The sequence below is a fragment of the Columba livia genome, chromosome 1 (genome assembly GCF_036013475.1).
Source record: "Columba livia isolate bColLiv1 breed racing homer chromosome 1, bColLiv1.pat.W.v2, whole genome shotgun sequence".
NCBI lineage: Eukaryota > Metazoa > Chordata > Aves > Columbiformes > Columbidae > Columba > Columba livia.
In genome coordinates, this window is record NC_088602.1 from 94,579,278 (window position 1) to 94,599,992 (window position 20,715).

At 40.9% G+C, this 20,715-nt stretch overlaps 1 protein-coding gene across 1 annotated transcript; it reads left to right on the forward strand.

Annotated features, from left to right (window-relative positions):
- Nucleotides 1-4,685: 4,685 nt before the first annotated feature.
- ETS2 (ETS proto-oncogene 2, transcription factor) lies at nucleotides 4,686-20,128 on the forward strand. The gene is made up of 10 exons (XM_065068097.1): nucleotides 4,686-5,076; nucleotides 8,408-8,479; nucleotides 11,453-11,573; nucleotides 13,487-13,606; nucleotides 14,088-14,288; nucleotides 15,098-15,181; nucleotides 15,947-16,189; nucleotides 16,373-16,636; nucleotides 17,344-17,462; nucleotides 18,451-20,128. Exons 2-10 carry the CDS (start codon nucleotides 8,408-8,410, stop codon nucleotides 18,664-18,666), a joined length of 1,440 nt encoding a protein of 479 aa, XP_064924169.1. The 5' UTR covers nucleotides 4,686-5,076; the 3' UTR covers nucleotides 18,667-20,128.
- Nucleotides 20,129-20,715: the final 587 nt, after the last annotated feature.

Here is a 20,715-nt window from a genome sequence, read left to right on the forward strand (position 1 = left end):
TCATCCAAAAGCAATTATTAAACTCTGATGTTTCTGAATATACTTGGCATTAAAATATTAACATGTGCTTTTTATTTTGTGCCTCAGACTGCACAAAATGAATTAAATACACCCAAAATGATATGAGCAATCACTTAAGCACTAGCCAGTTTAACGACCAATCTTCTGCTTTAATATGAAAGGTAAGGGCTCAGATTTTTCAGTCATACGAGACATCATCCTACGGGTCATGCGTTAGGCATCTCTCCTGTCTGCTAGCAACATCATTTGAGACATACTTGTAATATTTTCACTTATTAAAAAATCAGAAACATAAGGACTTCAAGTTTTATACTTCATGGTGCTGGCAATTTACTTAATTTCCTTCAGTTTTATGAAGGTGAAATGTAGCACTTTATGGACAAAATGTAGCAATTTCTATTACTGCTCAAACATGCTGGCAGCACTTTGACATAGTATTTTTTTCTCCACGGTAATTATTAATGTTGGTTTGCATGTGCTCAGAATAATGACACGCACATGAATAACTTGCTATACTTTGTGACTCACAGAGATGCCTTCACAGAAATGATCTTGGTCACATTTTGTACACCAAACACTGTGGGGAGAACACTTCAGCAGGGACAGTCAGTGATGTTTTATTTTAACAGCCTCTTCCCCAACAAGCAAAGTATATAAGGTCATTTGATACCCCCTTTCCCCAACCCTGGATAAATATTTTGGTTTAGTTGTGCTTGAATGGTGAAGTCAATCAGTTTCATCCTTTGTTTCAATCATAATAGCATCTTGTTTGAAGTTGTTATTTCAAACCAAGATAACTGGGCCTTTATTTTTCAAAGACGTTATTTCCTGAGGCCCTTTAAGCTGTGATCTTATAGATGGGCCCTCCTGGTGCTTCATTGTTAATTGTCTTTTAGGGGCACAAATATACAGACTTTTCTTTCAAATTCAAGATGACTCTGTTAATTTATGTTACTGCATGCAAATGAACCACGAGGCACCCCCTGGTTAAGAGGCACAGGCTATCCTGCACCCCTGGGCAGCCCCCAGACACCCGTGGTGCTCCTGCAGCAAGGGATGCTCCAGCCCAACAGAGCCACACCGCTCCCCATGCAGGAGGAGGAAGAGAAGGAGGAGGAGAAGGGACACGTGCAGCCCAAACATACTCAGGCAAAGGAGCTGAGCCAACATGCAGATGAGCGCACAACACGTACACTGACAGCACAACAGGGTTTTCACTCCTCTGTGTCCTCTCCCATGGCGCAAGAGAAATTCTGGAGGAGTAAGTCATGGCTGCTCCAGAGCCCTGGCTGCAATGCAGCTCTGCCACATACCTGACACCTCGCATTCCCGCTCTATGCTTTAAACCTCTACATTTTTAGGATCTTATTCCCCCTCTGTGTTGGCCTCAGTGAGAAGACACTGGCACACACTGAGTGAAACCCTTCCCTGGGATGCCCTCACCATCAGCTGCTGCTCTTCTCCTCCTCCCTGGCTTTGCCAATGAACTCACAAATCTGCATTGCAGCTGCTCAAACCAGAAATCTGGGGCCAAATTATCCTCTCAGACAACCATCCACTGCTTTCAGTGCAAAATGTCTTGCACTTACATACTTAAAAAAAAAAACAAAAACAAAAGCAAACAAACAAACAAACAAAAAAAAACCACTAACATGTTCCTTCACCTTACTTCATTATAAGAGGGTTATTCTCTAGCATATTTCTGAGATACCATTGCAGAGGAATGCAATTAAAACAAATAAACAAACAAACAAACAGAAACAAGCCCTGAAAACTCTCTTGCAGCATGGATCTTCTTTAAAATGGGAAATTCATGGGAAAGAAGGACTCAAAAAAACTCCTACCTATATGGACTACCGGAGAATCTCAGTACAACATTCTTCAGTTTTTATCTCTTTTCCTTCCCTTCACCTTTACAGCCACTTTAGAGTACGACAGCTACGTCTCCCTCACTCCTGAAAACAAACAAACAAACAAACAAACAAACAAACAAACAAACAAACAAAACCATACACACACAAAACAGAAGCACCAGTGGGTCCATACCAAAAAATCACAGCATGGTGCTGATACCATGATTATTCTTAACTTTATTCAGAACTCCTCCATTTGTCTCTGACTGATAGTATGCCAACACACAGACACACAAAAGCAGAGGCAAGAGATAAAGCAATTGTGAGGAGGATGGACAATTCCTAAAACAGAACAAAACACACAGGTATGATAGATAAGCATTTTCAAATAAGAAAAAAACTAATTTTTTCTTTGGGTCTCTAGCTTAAAGATGTTACATTTCGAAAATGAGCCGTGCAGAGGGATCACACAATTACAAGATAACTCAGGCTGGAGAGGAGCACTGCAGGTCTCTCTGTCAACCTTCTGCTGGGGATGCTCAGGAATTTCGACAGTGAAGATCAGAGACTCTGTGGATGAAGTTTTCACTTGCACTGGGAAAGTTTATTTCCAAATATCCAACTAGCACTTCCCCTGTTGAACTGTACACCTCTGGTAGAGTCTGGCTCTTTTCTTGCTGTAACCTTCCATTCAGTAGGTCAAAATAGCAATGAGACTCCCTATTAGCCTGCTCTTCTGCAAACTAATGAAATCCAGTTCCCTCAGTCCCTCCTCATGCATCATGTGCTCCAGACTACTAGGCTTGTGCCACTTCTAATGAAGCAATAGTGCATTTTTATACTATTGATAAGTATTATTTAAGGAAATTAAATACTGTTGTGGAAGAAGAATTACTTAAAAAATAAGAAATTTTAATGGAGCAAAATATGGCCAGGTTAATAATTTTGCTCTGGATCCCAGAATGTTAATTTAGCAAGAAATAAATAACTTCCAGGCTTTCATCTTACCTTTTTGACAGATGTTTCCCCTATACAAAGGGTGGCATAGTTGTTTCTGTCAGTGTTATAATTAAAATTGCTATGCAGCTGACATACAGTTTTTAATAGTTTCCCTTAGGACTGTAACAGATGTTGCCTTATTAGAACAGGACCCTCCCGAATTAAGAAATGTCATTGGCATAATCAAGACGCTTATTTCAGTCTCTCAAAGTAGACTGCCACAATTTGGCCAGTAACATTTGACCCTAAGGAATAAAATATATCCCACTTTTCTAAGGAGAAAGCTTTCTGAAGAGTTTGAAAGAAATGCTAGAGAATCTTACTCCGGGGTAACAAGGTGCCTGATCCAGCTTTTAGAGTGGTCAGAAAAAGCTGGAAAATATAGGAGGAGGGCGTCCTGACAACTGCACCACTAACAGCCAAATAAACTGGCTTTTTAATGGCAAAAATAATCACAGATTAGGCACATGGTGAAGGGTGAGCTGAAATTTGGTGAATTGAGAAGTTATTGGGTACCTATCACAAGGAAAGTTACAACCATATGCCACAAGTGTTAATTTGAACGAGGTGTTAGTTTAAATAAAGAAAGGTGTGATAGCAAGTTTAAAGAACAGTTTTTTAAATGCGATTTAGGTCCCTGGCGTTCACTAAAAATCTAAAGAAGTCAAGGGTGGAAGCAACAAGACACTGTGGCTCCCAGTTGTTTTCTCCTTAGAGCTCCTGGATTTACTGCTACCAAGGACTGTACCTGTAACCTGTGAGGTGGGTACTGCAGGATGCAGCCATCCAGGTCTGCTGGGCACCTACAGCAGGACAGCTGCCAGATGGACACACCACCACTTCTTTCCAACTGGAGCACACAGCATGATAGATGGCTCACAGACAGGTCTCAAACCAAGACACTGTCAGGACACGGTTACAATGCACAGCCAGGCTGGGGAGTTGGGAAGCAAGCACAGATCCCCCCACCTGGGTGCACCCAAAGTGTTTAACTTCACATAAAATAAGTCAGTTGTAGGTAATGTGGCAAGTGAGTCGGGGAACTTAAGTGGCTCCAGTGAGCAGAGAGTAGAATAAGAACAATCCATGCCTCCTGTCTGCCTGTCCACAGAGCCTGGACAACCCCCCAGGGGGAGCCCACTTTGACGTAATAAATTTATCAGAAAGTTACTTTATATTTTGGTGGCACAAGGCTTCTCACAACTTTACAAGGGCTACCATTTTTTTTTTTTTTTTCAAGATCTGAGAAACACCAACTCTGTTACACTGACTGTGGTGCTTGGATCTGCAATTTACAAGATGAAACTGTCAGCACAGCTTTCACATTGCATCTCGTTTATATTAAGAACTCCCCAAAATAATTGTAGAAGATGCAACAAGATGTAACTGCTGAATTTCCACAGCGATGTCATGGTTTATTTATCAAAATAGACTACTTATATAGATTCTTGGATTTTATGGGTTAATTCCCCTATTTTTATCTATGTTGAGGATCGGTATTAACCAAAAATAAGCATGGAGAACGTCTAGCATGAATTATCTCCTGTATAGCCAGGGAAAAAAATTAAAAATCAGTCTCTATGAGCTAAAATTGTGTTCTCCTTTCCCCATACCCAGCAGCACCAGGCAGGGAGGAGGCGTCGGGGCCGAAGGAACGGCCCGGCCCGCGGCCAGAGAGCGACGGTACCACCGCTCCCGCCTCCGCCGTAGGGACGGCGACTACAACAACAACCGGGTGCGCGGCGGCGAGAGGGGCCGGGCTTGAGGGGAGGCGGGTCCCGCCGCCGCCACCTCCCCCCTGCCGCTGAAGAGCGCCTGCGAGGGAGGGCGGCGCGGCACAGCTCGGATCGGCTCGGATCGAATCGGTTCAGCAGAGCGCGGGCCGGCGGCAGCAGCGGATCGGCCGGCAGCGCCCACGCAGCCGCCACCGGGCACCCGCCTTCCATCCATCCATCCATCCAGCCATCCGTCCCTCCTCCCGCCCCCCTTCCTCCGGGACTCTCCGCTGGCATCAACCCGCTGCTGCTCCTGCTGCTGTTGTTGTTGGCCGGCTCTGCCACATCGAGGATATTTTGGCTCCCGGAGAGGCAGCGGCGCCTTCTGGTTTTTTTCTCTTTTTATTTTTGGACTCTGCGTGGTGCCGGTGCCACCGCCGTCGAGGGGAGACGCAGAGGAGCGGGCGAGCGCCGGGCTCGGGGGCCAGGTGAGGCGGGGGCGGCCGCGGGGAGCGGGGGAAGGAAGGAGGGAGGGAGAAAAGGGTGGCTTGCCGGCAAGCACCGATCGGCTCTGCTGCGCCGCCAGGGGAAACCGGGCATCTCCCCCAGCGCCCCGCGGCCAGGCCCCGAGAGCGACTTGCCCTGGCGGCGATGGCGGGAGGCGCTGCCGGGAAGCGGGCAGATCCCGCGGGCGAAGGGGGCGACGGTGGACCCCGCGGGGCAGAGCCCGGAGGCGGGAGGGGCGGCGGGCGGGGATGCCGTGTGGAAGCGGCTGCGCGCCCGGGAGGAAAAGGGTTAATGGGCAGCACGCGCTCTCTCTGGGTTTGGTTAGTGCTTTAAAGGGACTTGAAAAATGTTGGGCTGTATGATCTCCCCATCTAACTTTTATGTGGGCGAGCGTGTCATATGTGTGAAAAGTCATAGCCGCTCTCAGCTATCTCTCCCATCGGTACTTCGGGAGCCCGGTAGATGCACAAGGGTTTCAGGGCTCCCCGAGGCAGGCGGTTGTCTCTTTTGTAATTGGTACTTTTTCTTTTTGTCTGAAAAATTTTCCATTTACAAGCAAAACAACAACCAGACACTACGTCCTCCACCCTCCCGCCCCCCCCAAAAAATATAATCCAACAAAAGAAACGTTGGAGATATGTTGCGAACAGTAGCATGGTGTCGTTCTCCATGTGGATGATTCCCAGCAGGCTCCAGCTTTGGGCAAGCACCTGGCTATTGCTGGAAAGAAGTTGATCAGAATTCAGGAGTATTAGTTAATAAGTGCCTGATCCTGTTGACCCTGTTCTGGTTCACCCACTCAGCTATGCGGGGGTGTTGAAGAAGGTGTCCTGCCAGTTAAACCAATTATAGCTGGCAAGTAGCAGTCATCAGCATTAGTGGAGGAGTTGGAAGTGAGGCCCAGTCGCACTGTGCTCTGCTGTAGTGTCTTTTCTGAACTTCAACAGCACCTTTTAAAGTCCAGCAGAAAGCCAGCTTTGACCCTTCGTGTCAGGCTTTGTGTTGGCTTTTCAGCTTCCCTTGTCTTGTGATACCTCTGTAAGGGTTTCAGATCTCAGGGCTGGAAACTAGTCCTGCTGATGGGGATAAAGCTGATGTGTGATGCGCAAAGGCTACAGAAATTCATAACAGTGTGGGAGATGCGGTTGTAGGAAGAAAACTGGAGTGTTACAAAACACACTAAAGATCTTCATGTGTTATTAGACTAAAGCTCAATGTCTAGTTTTTCATAAGCTGTGTGGTGCACAGGCAAGGCCACAGAGCAAGTGAGCAGCGTAGCATAGAAAAAGTGACTTGGGTTAATGAGCAACACCATGTAATGAAGACTTTGTATAAACCTTTTGTCTTAGGACCCTGAGTGTTTTTGAAGAAACAAACAAACAAAAAACAGGAAGGAGAGAATCCCAGTCCTTTTTAGTCTGTGGTGAAATTTCTAATAAGATTCATGTAGAGGCCACGATTGCACCTGAAAGTGTCGGAAATATTATTTGTAGTCCTAACTGGGGATCAGATCTAAACTTACTGAAAATGTGTATAATGTTTTCACAAACACTTTCTGATCAGTAAGGCTCACAGCTAGTTATCCCTAGACACTGGAGCAGGTTTCAAAGGCAAAACCAAGGGTGTTAGAAATTCACGTATACTTTTTTTGAAAGCCCAGCCGAATGCAAGGATAAACAGTTGTTTAAACTGTGGCAAATTTAATGAAAATATTAGGATGCTTGCTGAGTGAGACTCATGCTGTGTAAAATTCTTTGCTGCTCAGTGAGATGTGTAATTTAGATCAAATATTTGTACATGCTGTTTGAGGTAAAAACCATCATTCATAGCTTGTACTTTTGGGTAACATTAATGAAGTGTAAGTTAAATATTCCTTTCATAGTCAGTTGATACATTTTATTTCAATTATAAGCTCCAGACCTTTGATGACAGTGAAGCTGAAATGAGCCTTTCAGGTTAAGGACTCTTCATTTTTAAGTGATCAACTTTGTAAGAGGATGAAAGGGTTCCTTGTCTCTGGCTGTTGGGTTTTTTTATTTTCCTCTTTACTTATATGGATCGCTTTTGAATGCATTGCCATTTTAACAGGCTGGGCTTATTTTGTTAAGCTCCTTATTTCCCATCTTTTCCTGAGTTTGAATTTGTATTTTGATTTCTCCTTTTGTTAACATGGCTAATGAGAGAACCGGCTTGTAATAAGTGATCACAATTTTGTGGAAATATGAATAGTGTCCTGTGCAACTATTTAAATACAAATGCACGTTTTAAGTTTCTCTTGTGCAAGAGAACTTAGCCCAATGCTGTGAAACAGGAGAAGGAAAAGAGTTGAGAGACAACTTGCTGCAGTGTAGCCTGATAAGGTATCATTCAGCAACACCTGCATTACAGCATCACGATAAACCTGAACAATGGCCATAAAACTGGCTCGATCCCTTACGTTTGATCTCTCCCGTCGGTCAGCAAAAGGATATGAATCTTATCACTGTTTTCCTTAAGTTATATATAGGAGAACAAGTTATACAGGCCTCACGCAACCTGTTTCTGGTAATACAGGCAACACAATAGAGCTTCAGTAGCATGAAGGTATTGGTAGTGGTCCCATTACTAACTCTTTAAGAAGGGTAGTTTACTGCATAAACCCTTTTCCATTTAAACTTAGGCCCTCCTAAAGTGGGCCTAAATCGCATCCTAAATCGCATGTTTACAAAATGTCCAAAATAACATGGTTTGAGATGCTTTGGCTAGCGAAGGAAGGAGGTAGCTAATATTGAGTATTGGCTTCAATGATAATTCGTAGAAGGGGTGAAAGGGGTGAATGTGAAGGTGTACCATGGTGAACGCTCTGTCACTTCCGTCCTTTGAAAGCTAAAGTCCAAAGTGAATCATGACGTGTGAACAGGAATCCAGTAAGCAAAAACAACACAAAACCAAATGCTTAAGATAATGGGTGAAAGTTAGAAAATATCTCTAAGTGAGAGATACTCGATGGACAAAGGACTTCTGTAGCACTTTCAGACTAACAGAATAAGGTACTAAAAGCCTTCACACTGGTTATCAGAAACTAGACATCTTCACTTGCTCCTATCCTAAAATTTTAATGTCAGTGATCCTGTGAAAAGTCTTCCAGTTAAAAAGCTGTGCAAGCAAGATGGGAATTGTACCCTGTGTGGTGGGATGTGAGCAATGAGAAGGAAAGCTTTCTCCTTCCAAGGGCTCTTCTGTAGTCTGTACTGGAGCAGTGAGATAAGTCTGTTAACAGTCTTGTTTCCTTGGTTAGCAATATTTCTCATGTGACCGCTCTTGTTTTTTCAGATGAGTGATTTTGGGATCAGAAACATGGATCAAGTGGCTCCAGTGTCTAACATGTACAGGGGAATGCTCAAGGTGAGTACTCTCAAGCTGTTGGCTTCTAAACCCAGCCGGTCCATCTCCCAGCTAGTGCATTTATTGTGTTCTTATGCTAGCAGAGGGATTGTATAACCACGGCAAGGTGAAAACAGATATTCAGGTTTAAACTGTTTGCTTGTAACCTCTAGTCTTCCACAGCATTCTCACTGAGTTTAGTAGAGATGTGAAAAGCAGAACTGCAATAGGAAGATGTAAATCTTACACCTTCCACCCTCTCCCCCACAGAAGCTCCTTTCCTCCATCCCCCAAATCTTAACAATTTGAAAATAAGAGGTATTCAAGAACACAGCTCAAATTTTTGGAGTTGGTGGAACTTTAGCCTAAATAAAGGTGATGGGGTTGGCAGGAGGGGTGGTCTTTGTATCATCTTTAACTTGATGAGACTAGCAGAGGGCTGTTCTGATATGACTGGTTAGGTCTGATTCATTCAAGAACATTATATTAAAAAAGTAGGTTATTTACATACTAGATGCACCTATGTAAAATGGAAGTCAAATAAATTGTAAAAAACCAAAGGTAGTTATTAAATATTTTTTACCTTTAGACAGACTCATTTTGTTTTGAAAAGAATTTACAAACTGAGAACAAATGAGAAGCAGACTACAGATTCTGTGTTTAAGGGTTTCCCTCCTCCCCATTTATGCAAGTTGCTTTTTAATCCCAGTATAATTTTTTTGTGCACAGCATTGATTAATGTAAACCAAATAAAGGTTAGGAAGACACTTTCTGCTTTCATTAACTTTGGGGAATGTCTGTGTTTTGAAGAATCAGTTAATGAGGCTCTGGTACCCTAACTTTTCTGATGTTTTGTGTCCTCTCTTAGCTTTCTCTCCTGCCCAAAACAGCAACAAAATCCACTAGACATCCCTCAACAGCTGTGTGGTTGTTAACAGCAGTGGTTGTTCTAGGCAGTTGTTCAGTGTTCAGTTGTCATATAATGAAGTAAAAATCAAGATGTGTATTCTACTGTTTTGTAGCTGTTCACATTTATTTAGTTCTGTAATAATTACCCTTAGATATGTTGAAAAAAACAAATAAAATATTGCATAACTGATAGGGCAAGCAGAATTTATTCTACATTGGGTTTTTCCTCTTTTACTACTATTGAATCAAGAACCTGCTTAAACATTACTTTTCTCCTTTTGAAATATGAAACTAGCACAGTATGGATTTTACTCATTCACATGCCACAGCATTTTTTCCAGTGACTCAGGATAAGGGTCAGCTATTTACACAAAACGCAGGAGTTTCCAAATTGTGTTGAAAGAACTTGCCCTTTCTTTTAGGTACTAGCAATGAGTCAGTGCTTTTATCTAGTAATGCATAAAGAATCTTTTACTAGCAGATTTGGCAATTGCTATTAACTTGTTTCATTCAGATGTGAGCCTTTTCATAGGTTGGCTTTGACTCTTTCCTCTAGTTGTGGGGGGTACCCGAACCAACCGCACACAATTTGTCTCCACTGGCCAACACTCTGTGGAGATTTCTGAACCCAGTTAACCCCTAGAGGCATGATACTGTTTATTTTAACAGCTTTTTCTTCTGTGGAACGTGTGCTTGCATAATGTATGCACTAGGATGCATTGCCGTTTGTTGTAAAATACAACTAAAAAGTTGTGATTTATAGTTTCTTACTAGGGTTAATGTAATCTGGGGAGGTGGATGACACACAGCACATGGTACAAAAAAGTCTCCAAGCCACTTGAAACTTTGTGGTGACATAGAAAGGAAAGTTAGGGAATGTGAGGAAACATTAATACTCATTTGCTGTTCCAGAAGGATAGTTCAGGTTGCTTTTGCATCGCACATGAATATTGCCCTGAAAAATCTTTGCCTTGTCCTCAGCTAAGTTCTCTACCTTGACCCAAGTCTGCAGACCAGTGGATGCCTGAAACAAAGCAGCATTTGAAAGTTGCCTTTGTCTCCAGCTCCCTGAACTGCAGTAGCTGCCATGAGTTCATGCTGCAGCTCTCCTGAGCAATGTTCTATCCTCAGGTGCTTTTAAAAATCTCAGTGGCAACTTTTATCTACCCGTGCCGCTAGATATTGCAGATGCTCTTTCCTTGTGACTAATAGACAAGTTGCATAAGTTATTTTTAAAGTTATTTCCTCGTCTGTCAGCGTTGCTTCGCGCCCCCCCAAAGACTAATGTGGCTGAGAGTAATAGTACTCTGTATTTCTAGCATACATATTGACACAAGTCAAGTTTGAAAGAACATACGTTTTCAAAATATAACATCCATCACAGAACCTAGCCATGTTACACTGAGCATCTGAGCACCTCAAAGACTGCGAAATACAGTGCCTGCCAAATCCAGGAAGACAGAAATAAATATAAGGGTCACAGCAAAGGAGTAGCATCTTTCCTCAAGCCCTGTAAAGCTTGCTGTATAACTTCAAGTGATGTGGTTCAGATTAAATATTTCCGTTTAAAAAAAAAGATGCATAAACCTACTGTAGGCCTTGCACTGGAAGTTGTTTTTCCATAATTTACTGATTCTGTCTCTGCCATCAAGTACCCATCAAGTGGACAGTATGTTTAAAGAGTTAAGGAAATAAGTATTTCTTTAAAATATACCGGGAAACAATTTTTTTATATGTATATATATATATATATACACATACATACACACATGTCTGTGTGTTCTCTATTGTTAAACACCTCAATTACAGGAAAACTAAGAATATCCTTACTTGGTTTTACTGTAACGTGCAGAACGTGCCACCCACCTAGTATTGTGGTCTGAATGTTAATTGTTTTGTATTAACGTACAAGAAACTATCATTGTGTTTATATTTCAAAGGTAGAAGTTAGCTGATTCAATACGGTGGCTGTGCATCATCTGCCAGTCTGGGAAACATAACCCAGCCACTACCTAGCAATGAAGTTGACACTTCTGTAGCAAAATGCTCACTTTTTTTTTTTTTATTTATTCTGTTGCTTTGCAGCGTCAACCAGCATTTGACACCTTTGATAGCTCAAACTCTCTCTTTGCTGGATATTTTTTCTCACTAAATGAAGATCAAACGCTTCAAGAAGTGCCAACGGGATTTGATTCTACTTCTTATGGTAAGTCTTCATTTTGTTCCTTAGTCTATTCAGAAAGAAGTATACTCTTACAAGTGCAACATTTGTTTCCCTAAAAATAAGTGTTTTACTACATAGAATATTAGTCCATGCTTGATTTATTTTTCCATGTGGGTTGCTCTGCTGGTAGTTGGTGTTTTCTCTGCTGAAAAGGAATGGGCACTTGGATTCAGTAGCCTAAAACTTAAAGTCCATGGAAGAACGCTTAGTAGGTATTGAACCAGAACTAAGAGGGTTTTTTTTAATTAAAAAAAAAAAATACATATTTGGTATGTGTACTTAAATTTACAGTTTAATTATGTTTGAGATGTTGCAGGTATTCTGAAAGCTCACTTCTGGACTCTTTGATGTTAAATCCCAGAACACAAAGTCTTTGTTCCCTTTGACGTTCTTTTTTATTTCCCTCCCCTAGGGTTTGTTTTACTCCTTACCTTAAAAAACAGGGGCAGGAATGTTTACAGATCCTTTTGTGTGTGTGTGTGTGTATGTAGGACAGTACCTACTAAAAGTTGTCTGCCAATTCTTATTTAATATCCCTGACAAAACAGGGAGTTTTATCCAAAATGCAGTTATTTTTTCATGAAGCACTTTATTTCCCCTTAGGGAAGGAAGAGGAAAAAAAAAAAAAAAGCCTCAAACCTCTGAAAACCACCAGTCCTTTGTTCTAATGTGATTCTAATCAGTCACCCACTCTGGTCAGCGGAGCAAGTCCTAGCAGATATTGAGGATGGGTGTGGTGAAAACAGAGGTTAAGCGCAGGCTGGTAATGAGCTGCACTTGCTGGGTCAAGTGGAGCTGGTATACAGTGCAGGAAAACAAGAAGAACCGCACAGCTTCATGAACTGGCTTCAAGTCTGCCAAGTTCATCACCTTTATATATCCTGCCACCGTTGTATGCTTCTAACATAGCAGAGCTCCTTTAAATGCAACCTGCGTGTGAGTTCTCAGAGGCTCTCAAGTGTTCAGGGATGCGGTAGCAAGTGTGTTTGTTAACCTCAGATTATGCCTGTCTTAATGACGCCAATCACAAACAAACTACCAGAAAAGGGTTTCCTAATCTGAAACTTCTAGGCAGTGTGGCTGGCTTTCTTCAACTGAGAAATTCTTCTTTCCGGGTAAAATGAGGCATCGTCTAGTGAAAATTGCCCAATAAGAAAGGTTGAGTGGCAGCCAAATTTGTCCCTAAAATGGAATTGACTTGCCAATTTAAAAATCAGTTAAGCATATTTTTAATTTAGACTTACATAGGAAGATGCTGATTTTTTTTTTTAATCTTGTTGCATTATTTAGGCACTGAGTACCAGCTTGTTACCTGTCACACTTGTTTGGTTTGTACACTAGAATAATCTGTTATACCATGTAGTTGGGCGATTGAGATATGCCTGGGAAGGTCTGAAATGCAGCCCAGTTGAAAGCAGTGTTAAATAGTGCAAACTGATTCTTCACAACTCTACCATCAGTTACTTAGCTCTCAAACTAAATGAAGACTCTCTGGAGTTATAAGCAACTCTGAGGTCAAACTATAGGTGACAAAATAGGAATAAGCAGTCTCTATTTCCTTCTAAAAAGAGTAGTAATGGTGACGTTTCCCTGCAACAAAGACATTTTATATAACTACTAGGAACAAATGAGTGTCTGTATCATGGAAAGCTGCAAAGCTTTAAATTAACATGATGCAATTTTATCAAGCCAGTATCACAGAGATTGTCATCTTGATATATTAAATCAAAGACTTACTATAATCAGAAAAGGGATCTACACTGTTTTTAAAATGCCTCATTTCTAGCATCCTTTTCTTATTTTTCAAACAGTGTAGCAAAAACCTGTCACTCAATTCAGTGGCCTGAAAGTTAATGTATCTTCTTTTTCCCCGCTCCCCCTTTTCTTTCTTGTAGAATCGAACAACTGTGAATTGCCTCTGTTAACCCCATGCAGTAAGGCTGTGATGAGTCAGGCCTTGAAAGATACTTTCAGTGGTTTCACAAAGGAACAGTGTCGGCTGGGTATCCCAAATAGTAAGTGTTTTCTATTTATAAGCTTTTCTCTTTTTTTTTTTTTTTTTTTTTAATGCTAAGGAGGAGGCTGAATAGCAGCTCTTTCAAAAGAGAAAGAATGATGTCAATAGGAAATACAAGAATGGATCCTATGTGAATCTGGCACAGCTTGACTTGGAAAGACCAGACTTGCTTGTATTAAAAATGGGTGCATGGAGAGCTCATGGTTTGGCAGCGTAAGAATCAAGTAAACTGAGGACATCTCTGACTAGAAGCAAATGCAGAAGAAAAATAGAGGACTGGGTTTTGTTAGTTTTGTTTGTTTGTTTTCTTTTTGTTTGGGTTTTGTTGTTGTGTTTTTCTTTAAATTCAAGAATAAATTCACAACTAAGAACTAAGTAACTTTGGTTATCGTGTTTTTTTCATTCACTGCCTTCTAATGAAGGTTATTTGACAGAGGTCAGGAGTTATCTCTAAATGCAGGATACTTTCTGTCTTACAGATCCCTGGCTGTGGACTGAACAACAAGTTTGCCAGTGGCTTTCTTGGGCTACCAATGAGTTTAGCTTGGCAAACGTGAACTTCCATCAGTTTCTTATGAGCGGCCAGGACTTGTGCAGCCTGGGCAAGGAGCGTTTCCTGGAACTGGCGCCTGACTATGTGGGTGATATTCTGTGGGAACATCTGGAACAGATGATAAAAGGTAGAGTTATGGAGCCAGAAAGAGCTTTTGGTTTAAGTCTCTTCTAACAGAAATAAAAGTGGGACTCTTTCAACACTTGCTTCATTATGAAGGGCTTTTATTATATATGAAAACTCGAACTTTAAAACTTGGTTAATAAAAGCATTATCAGAACTATTAATACATCCTTTTTTATGCAAAGCACAGATGCAGATATCTGCAGAAATGATTCCATGTTCAGGCTGAATAGCTATTGCAGTCAAGTTTTGTTTGGAATAATCATTGGAATAAATGAAATTAGGATGAGGCCACTGTAATAGCCCGTTTAAAGAGAAATGAACAAAGGGCTGGACAAAATCTGGTCACTTTCTATTACAAGGTTTTGTTTTTTTCCTTCAATTGAGTGTTTTTGAAGTAATTCAGTGAATGAGTATAAAGAGGTCAAAGACACCTAGAGATGTCTTAGGTGAACACTGGAATTGCTAAAACGTTACATGCAGTATCCTGAGAGTTCCACTGCTTTTTGGAGTGTAACATTCAGTAGTTGCATGCATTAAGGACTTCAGCCTTGAAACACACTGCAATTATTGTTCTTTCTAAGTTTTATGTTAAAATTCATTTGGTACAATGGTTGGGAGTTGGTTGGGTTGTGTAGTTGGTTTTTTTGTGTAGTTTATCTCAAGAAAGTGCAATGCAGTGTATTAGTAAAATTTCTGTGAATGATGACCTCAAAAGTAGTCAAAAGAATCAGAAGCTTTTTGTGGCATACAGTTCAAATCTTTAAAACTATAAAACCAAATCTTCCTCTTTTTTTTTCCTCCTCTCCCTAGACAGCCAAGAGAAAACACAGGATCAATATGTGGAGAACTCTCATCTTACCTCAGTTCCTCAGTGGGTCAATAATAATTCCTTAGGTAAGTATTTTAAGAAATGTGACATTTTACATCTCTTATGTTTATTCTAGGCATGTCACAGATCCCAGTTTAAAAACAAAAAATTAGAAGTACCAGAATAGTTACTGTGCTTGAGAACACTTAACTTCAACTGCTACAGCCTTCTTTCCTGGTATTGTTTAGTTGTAGTCTCATTCATATCGGAAATCTTTTGAAGAGCAAAGGCTTTGAGAAAATCCAATTTCCTCTTGGTATGCCAAAGCCTACATCTGTGGAGCAGGGTGACCACTCCCAGCTCTAGCAAACCAGGTTAAAAATTAGCATCTCTGGGGAGCAGCAGGAGTTACTTTCAGGCCTTTTTGAAGACTGTGGAAGTGTAATACACTTTCAAAAAAAGCTCTATGGGCCGCAGTGCTAGCTATCTCTGATTGTTGTTGCGTTTCATTCTACCACAGTCAGTCTCCAGCTCAACCTTATTACATCACTTAGTGATGAGGACCTTACTCAAAACCATTTAAGCTTTTCCAGCTTTTCCTGTAGCCCTGTATTTTCCCTGAAGAACAAACAATAAACATATTTATGGTTGGCAAGTGGTAGAAGGAGATGTACAGCATCTGATTCAGAGCCCATTAGATGGGGATCTTCTCACTGACTTCAGTAGCCTTTTCAGTAGGTCTGTAGCATCTATCACTCTTTCTCTGCAACTGTAATGAGGTGCTGGAGGTGTATTAGTCTAAGGGACTGCAGAGGAAAACATCTAATTCAGTCTTTTATTTCTTTCTTCAGCTGTTAATGTAGATCAGAACTCCTATGGTATGCAGATGCCTGGATACCCTAAAGCCCTTGGTTATCCCAAACCCAGTCTCCTGACTGACATCTGTCAGACTTCCACAGGACCAAATCTCCTCACTCCAGAACAAGAGTTTTCTTTGTTCCCTAAAACCCAAGCAGAGGCTGTTGGTGTGAACTACTGTGCAGTAAATCAAGATTTCCCAAGAAGCAATCTGAACTTGCTGATGGATAATTCTGGTGAGTGATTATCTGCATGATAACTGTGGGTCCAAGGCCATATTCTGAATGGCTTTTCCTCCTTTGTGTAATTCGTATTTACAAACTAGATTGGGAGTGGGGGAAGGGGGGTTAAAAAACAAAAAAACAAACAAAGAGGCCAACACTTACCTCTTCATTTTTTTTTTTTTTTATTTTATAAAGGTAAGCTTAGAGAACACGAGTCTAGCGACAGTGGTGCAGAAAGTTATGAAAGCTCAGATTCAATGCTGCAGTCCTGGAACAGCCAGTCGTCATTAGTGGATTTACAGCGCGTGCCATCCTATGAGAGTTTTGAAGATGACTGTAGCCAGTCCTTGTGCCTGAGCAAGCCTACAATGTCTTTCAAAGACTATATTCAAGAACGAAGCGATCCTGTAGAGCAAGGGAAACCAGTTATACCAGCAGCAATTCTAGCTGGCTTTACAGGTACGTAGTGAAGCAAAATGGTCACTCCTCTTCTTGTGTAACATCAATATTCTCTATAAATGTGTACTATGATGATAAAGTTGTGTAGTTGTAAGGTATGTCTTACAACTTGGTCAGAGACCACTGCTCATGAAGAGTTTCAGTTTGAAATGTTACTGAAGAAAGTCTCGTAGGAATATCCATCTAAAGCAAGAACAGGCAGGTATGTCTGAGCACAAAGGAAAAATCAAATGCACTTTTTTGGTCTGTTTGAAAAAGAGGGAAACTTGGACAAAATCTCCCACACTTGAGAGTTTCTGCAGGTGTTGGCTTGCCTGTTAAGACCTTCTTCCTGTAGTCCTTGCTGAAATTTTTTCCTCTAGAACATTTGCCAAGCTGGGGACTGTAGGACAAACGCAAGAGCTTGAAATGCAGCTGATGGGAGGTGGGAGTAAGGAGTAAGGAGTCCATACAAAAAAGAAGGACATAACCCATGTCACATCCTGTGTTGCCATGAAAAAGCTGGCTTGTTTTAATTTTAACATGTTTATGAGTAGATTTGTGTTACAGAGAAAAATCTAAAGTTTCTTTATGGTAGGTATTTAAAAAAAAAAAAAAGGAGTAATTACAAGACATCCTATGACATGAGTATGGTCACATATATTGGTTGTGGTAAGAGCTTGCAGAAGTGTTAATTATGATTTCCCCCACCCCCGCTCTCTTGACAGGCAGTGGACCTATCCAGCTATGGCAATTCCTTCTGGAGTTACTGACTGACAAGTCCTGTCAGTCATTCATTAGTTGGACTGGAGATGGATGGGAATTTAAACTTGCTGATCCAGACGAGGTATGTGACCAATTATGATGAGCAAAAAGATTTACGGTCTGATCTGCCATCTGTGGGCCTAGTATTGAATATAAAGCATTTACAAGATCAGACATTTAACTGAAATCTCTTCATCTGCAAATGCTTTACGGTACAGTCAGGATGGCTGTGGGATGTTCCCCTCCTCTCCTCCCACCCAAGGATATCAGCATTTGCTTGTAGTTAGGATAGGAGAACGTGTTGTGTAGTTTGAAACTCAAAGGTAGTGTACCAAGTTAGCTCTCTTGACAGCGTAATACTGTAATTAGCTTACTGAATGGAGTTGAATCAACAATGGCTGGGATCACACAAAGGCATGAGGAAAATGCACTCAATGTATCACTGTTCTTGTAGATACACAGCAAATATAGTAGTGCTGCTTTTAAAGTATTTTGAGAACTTATTGTAATGGCTAAAGCTATAAATAGAATGCGTTTTCATCTTCTGATACTGTTATTGTATTAAGAGACATGATATCAAGTCCACTGAAGCCTTTATTAAAAACAAACAAATGAAAGTACCACACACAAACCACACAATGGGGCGTGGAAATAAGTAAATCCAAGGAACTTGATATAATTCAGCTTCCATCTAAAGAGCTGTCCATACCTCTTAATAGAAAATTTATGCTTAAATAATGAAATAGTATCTTCTTGAGAAAGGAAACTATGTTTCCTATAAACTTGATCTCTTTAAACACGTCTTGGCCCATCCACTATGAATAGATATCCTTTTCACTGGTATTTGCTATCGACCACTTTCTCCTGAAGCTGCTGCCGATAACCATCTTGGAGCATGTTCAGCTGAGGAGCCAGTCACCAACTCTTCTCTTACCTGAGTTTGGGACATCTAAAGCAAATAAAATGCTCTGGCTGAGAAAGGGTTTTAATAACTGTGTTTATCAGCCACCAACCAGAAGAACATGACTGGAATAAACCCTTTGCATTTCATGTTCTTTTTGGACTGGCAGGTGGCACGGAGGTGGGGAAGGAGGAAAAACAAGCCGAAAATGAACTATGAGAAGCTCAGCCGAGGCCTGCGCTACTATTACGACAAGAACATCATCCACAAGACTTCAGGGAAGCGCTACGTGTATCGTTTCGTGTGCGACCTGCAGAACCTGCTGGGGTACACGGCGGAGGAGCTGCACGCGATGCTGGGGGTGCAGCCAGACACGGAGGACTGAGCCCCGGGACGTGGTGTTGCAGGGGTGAAGATCACGCCTTGGGACCGTGTCTGGGAACCATCTGCAGTCGGTTCTTCTGGCTGCTCAGATGAGTGCAACTCTTGGGAAATAAGGACCTTTACCGATTTTGTAACCAGGGAGAGCTGGAAGGAAGTGGCCTTATTTCATCAGTGGCTTCGGGTGTTGGCCATGTCAGGCACTTGAGCAGCACGGGTGTCAGCACAGACCCCAGCTCTGCCATGAAGACATGGAGATGCTATTCAGGTTGAGCATTTCAACTACCTGTACTGCCGTATAAAGCGTTTTGGCTACTTAACACTGCCATGTAATAATGGGTTGGCTTTAAAACCAAAGGTTGGGTGAGAAACCAGTGATGCAGCAGAACTATTGCTCTGATATTTTAAAAGTACCATCATCCTTGCTTACATCTTATTTTATAAAAAAAGAAAAAAGCCCCTAATTTATTTTAAATGATCAGTAAGGAAAATTGATATTAGTTTTGTTCTAAAGCACATTTTATTATTATTATTATTATTATTATTATTATTATTATTACTACTCCAGAAGTGTGCTGCATAGGTACATAAGTGTGGCCAAAACCAGATGTAGCAACCGTTAACAAAAAAAAAAAGACCCTTTAAAGAAGGGGAAGGAAAATCATACCATTTCAATAGTCAGTTTGTATATATTCTGTGATTCTTTTTGAAACTCTGTAATGTTCCTATTTAACAGATATTGTATAGTGTAAATTAAACTAATTGTATGTGTGTTTTTAAATAGGATGAATGTAAATTTATGAGATTTTTTTTTTTCATGTTTGTCTAGGACATACAACCTTCTGCAAATATTTAATTGGCCTGAGAGACAACATAAGTACTCAGTATGCATGCATATGGTATGCCTGTGATATGAAATGGTGGGGCGGGGGGCGTAGGGAGGGAAGGCTGGCTCAGTATTTTGTCAAGACTGAAGCTGGCAATTCTTTGTGCATTTTGGCATTTTTACAAGAAACTGATGTTGTATTCTGGGACATAAAGGGCCTGTTTGTGGTTTCTTCTGTCACTGAAAATGAAAATATTAATATGGATAAAATTAACTTTTTTCCTTTATAAATGGCATATGTTTTTTGACTTCTATGCATGTCGTTTTAAAAAAAATATATATATATACAAGCCTTATTTTTTCATTTGACTTGTCTCTTCTTCCTGCAGTGTATCCTGTATGATTAAAATATGAACTCTATTTTTGGAAATAACTGTGACTCCTTTTCAAAGATCAGGAGGGATTTATGTAGCAGCTATTTTTACTGCAAAAAAAAAAAAAAAATTAAAAAAAATCACTGGAAAAATGTACTTTGTAAGAAAGCTTTATTTTTTATCTGAGCTTGATGTACATTTAAATGTGTTGTACAGTGTGAGAGGTTTAAAAATGAGTCTTTATTAAAACCTCTTGAACAAGAAAATAGCACGTGTGCTTTTTGGTTTGGAAAATTTCAGAAAGTTCCCTCTTTTTGTTTGTTGGTTTAACCCTTGCCCATTCCTAACCCACCTACCCTAAACCAGGATAAAAGCAGAGACTGGGGGGATAAACAAAACAGATATACAGCAGTCAGGAGCTTGTTAGAGAAAATTCTGCAAGAGTGCATAGGCTTGTGGTCTTGAACCAAACTAGATGTATGTGACCACTCTTCATTTAGATAGACATTAAAGTTTTTGTGCTGTGCCTCTGAGAGAAAACCAGCAGTTTGGCACTGTGCTGGGATTCAGTGTGTAAACTGATGGGTAAATGCATGGCAGGGCACAGGCATGTTAAGACTACTTATGGTTAAACTGTTCCTGATTGTATCCCATATTGAAGGAAGGCTACTGTCCTAACTGTTTAGCTCGTATTCTTCTTCAGCCTCAACTTCACAGAAAATCAGGAAATAAGGAAACATTTGTTCTTAAGCATATGTTAAGAAGTAGAAAATGTAGTTATTAAAAAAATGGTGCTTCCCCTAGGCTTCTCGATCCTTTGATCTGTGGCCATGTCTTGATCTTGCTTTCATTG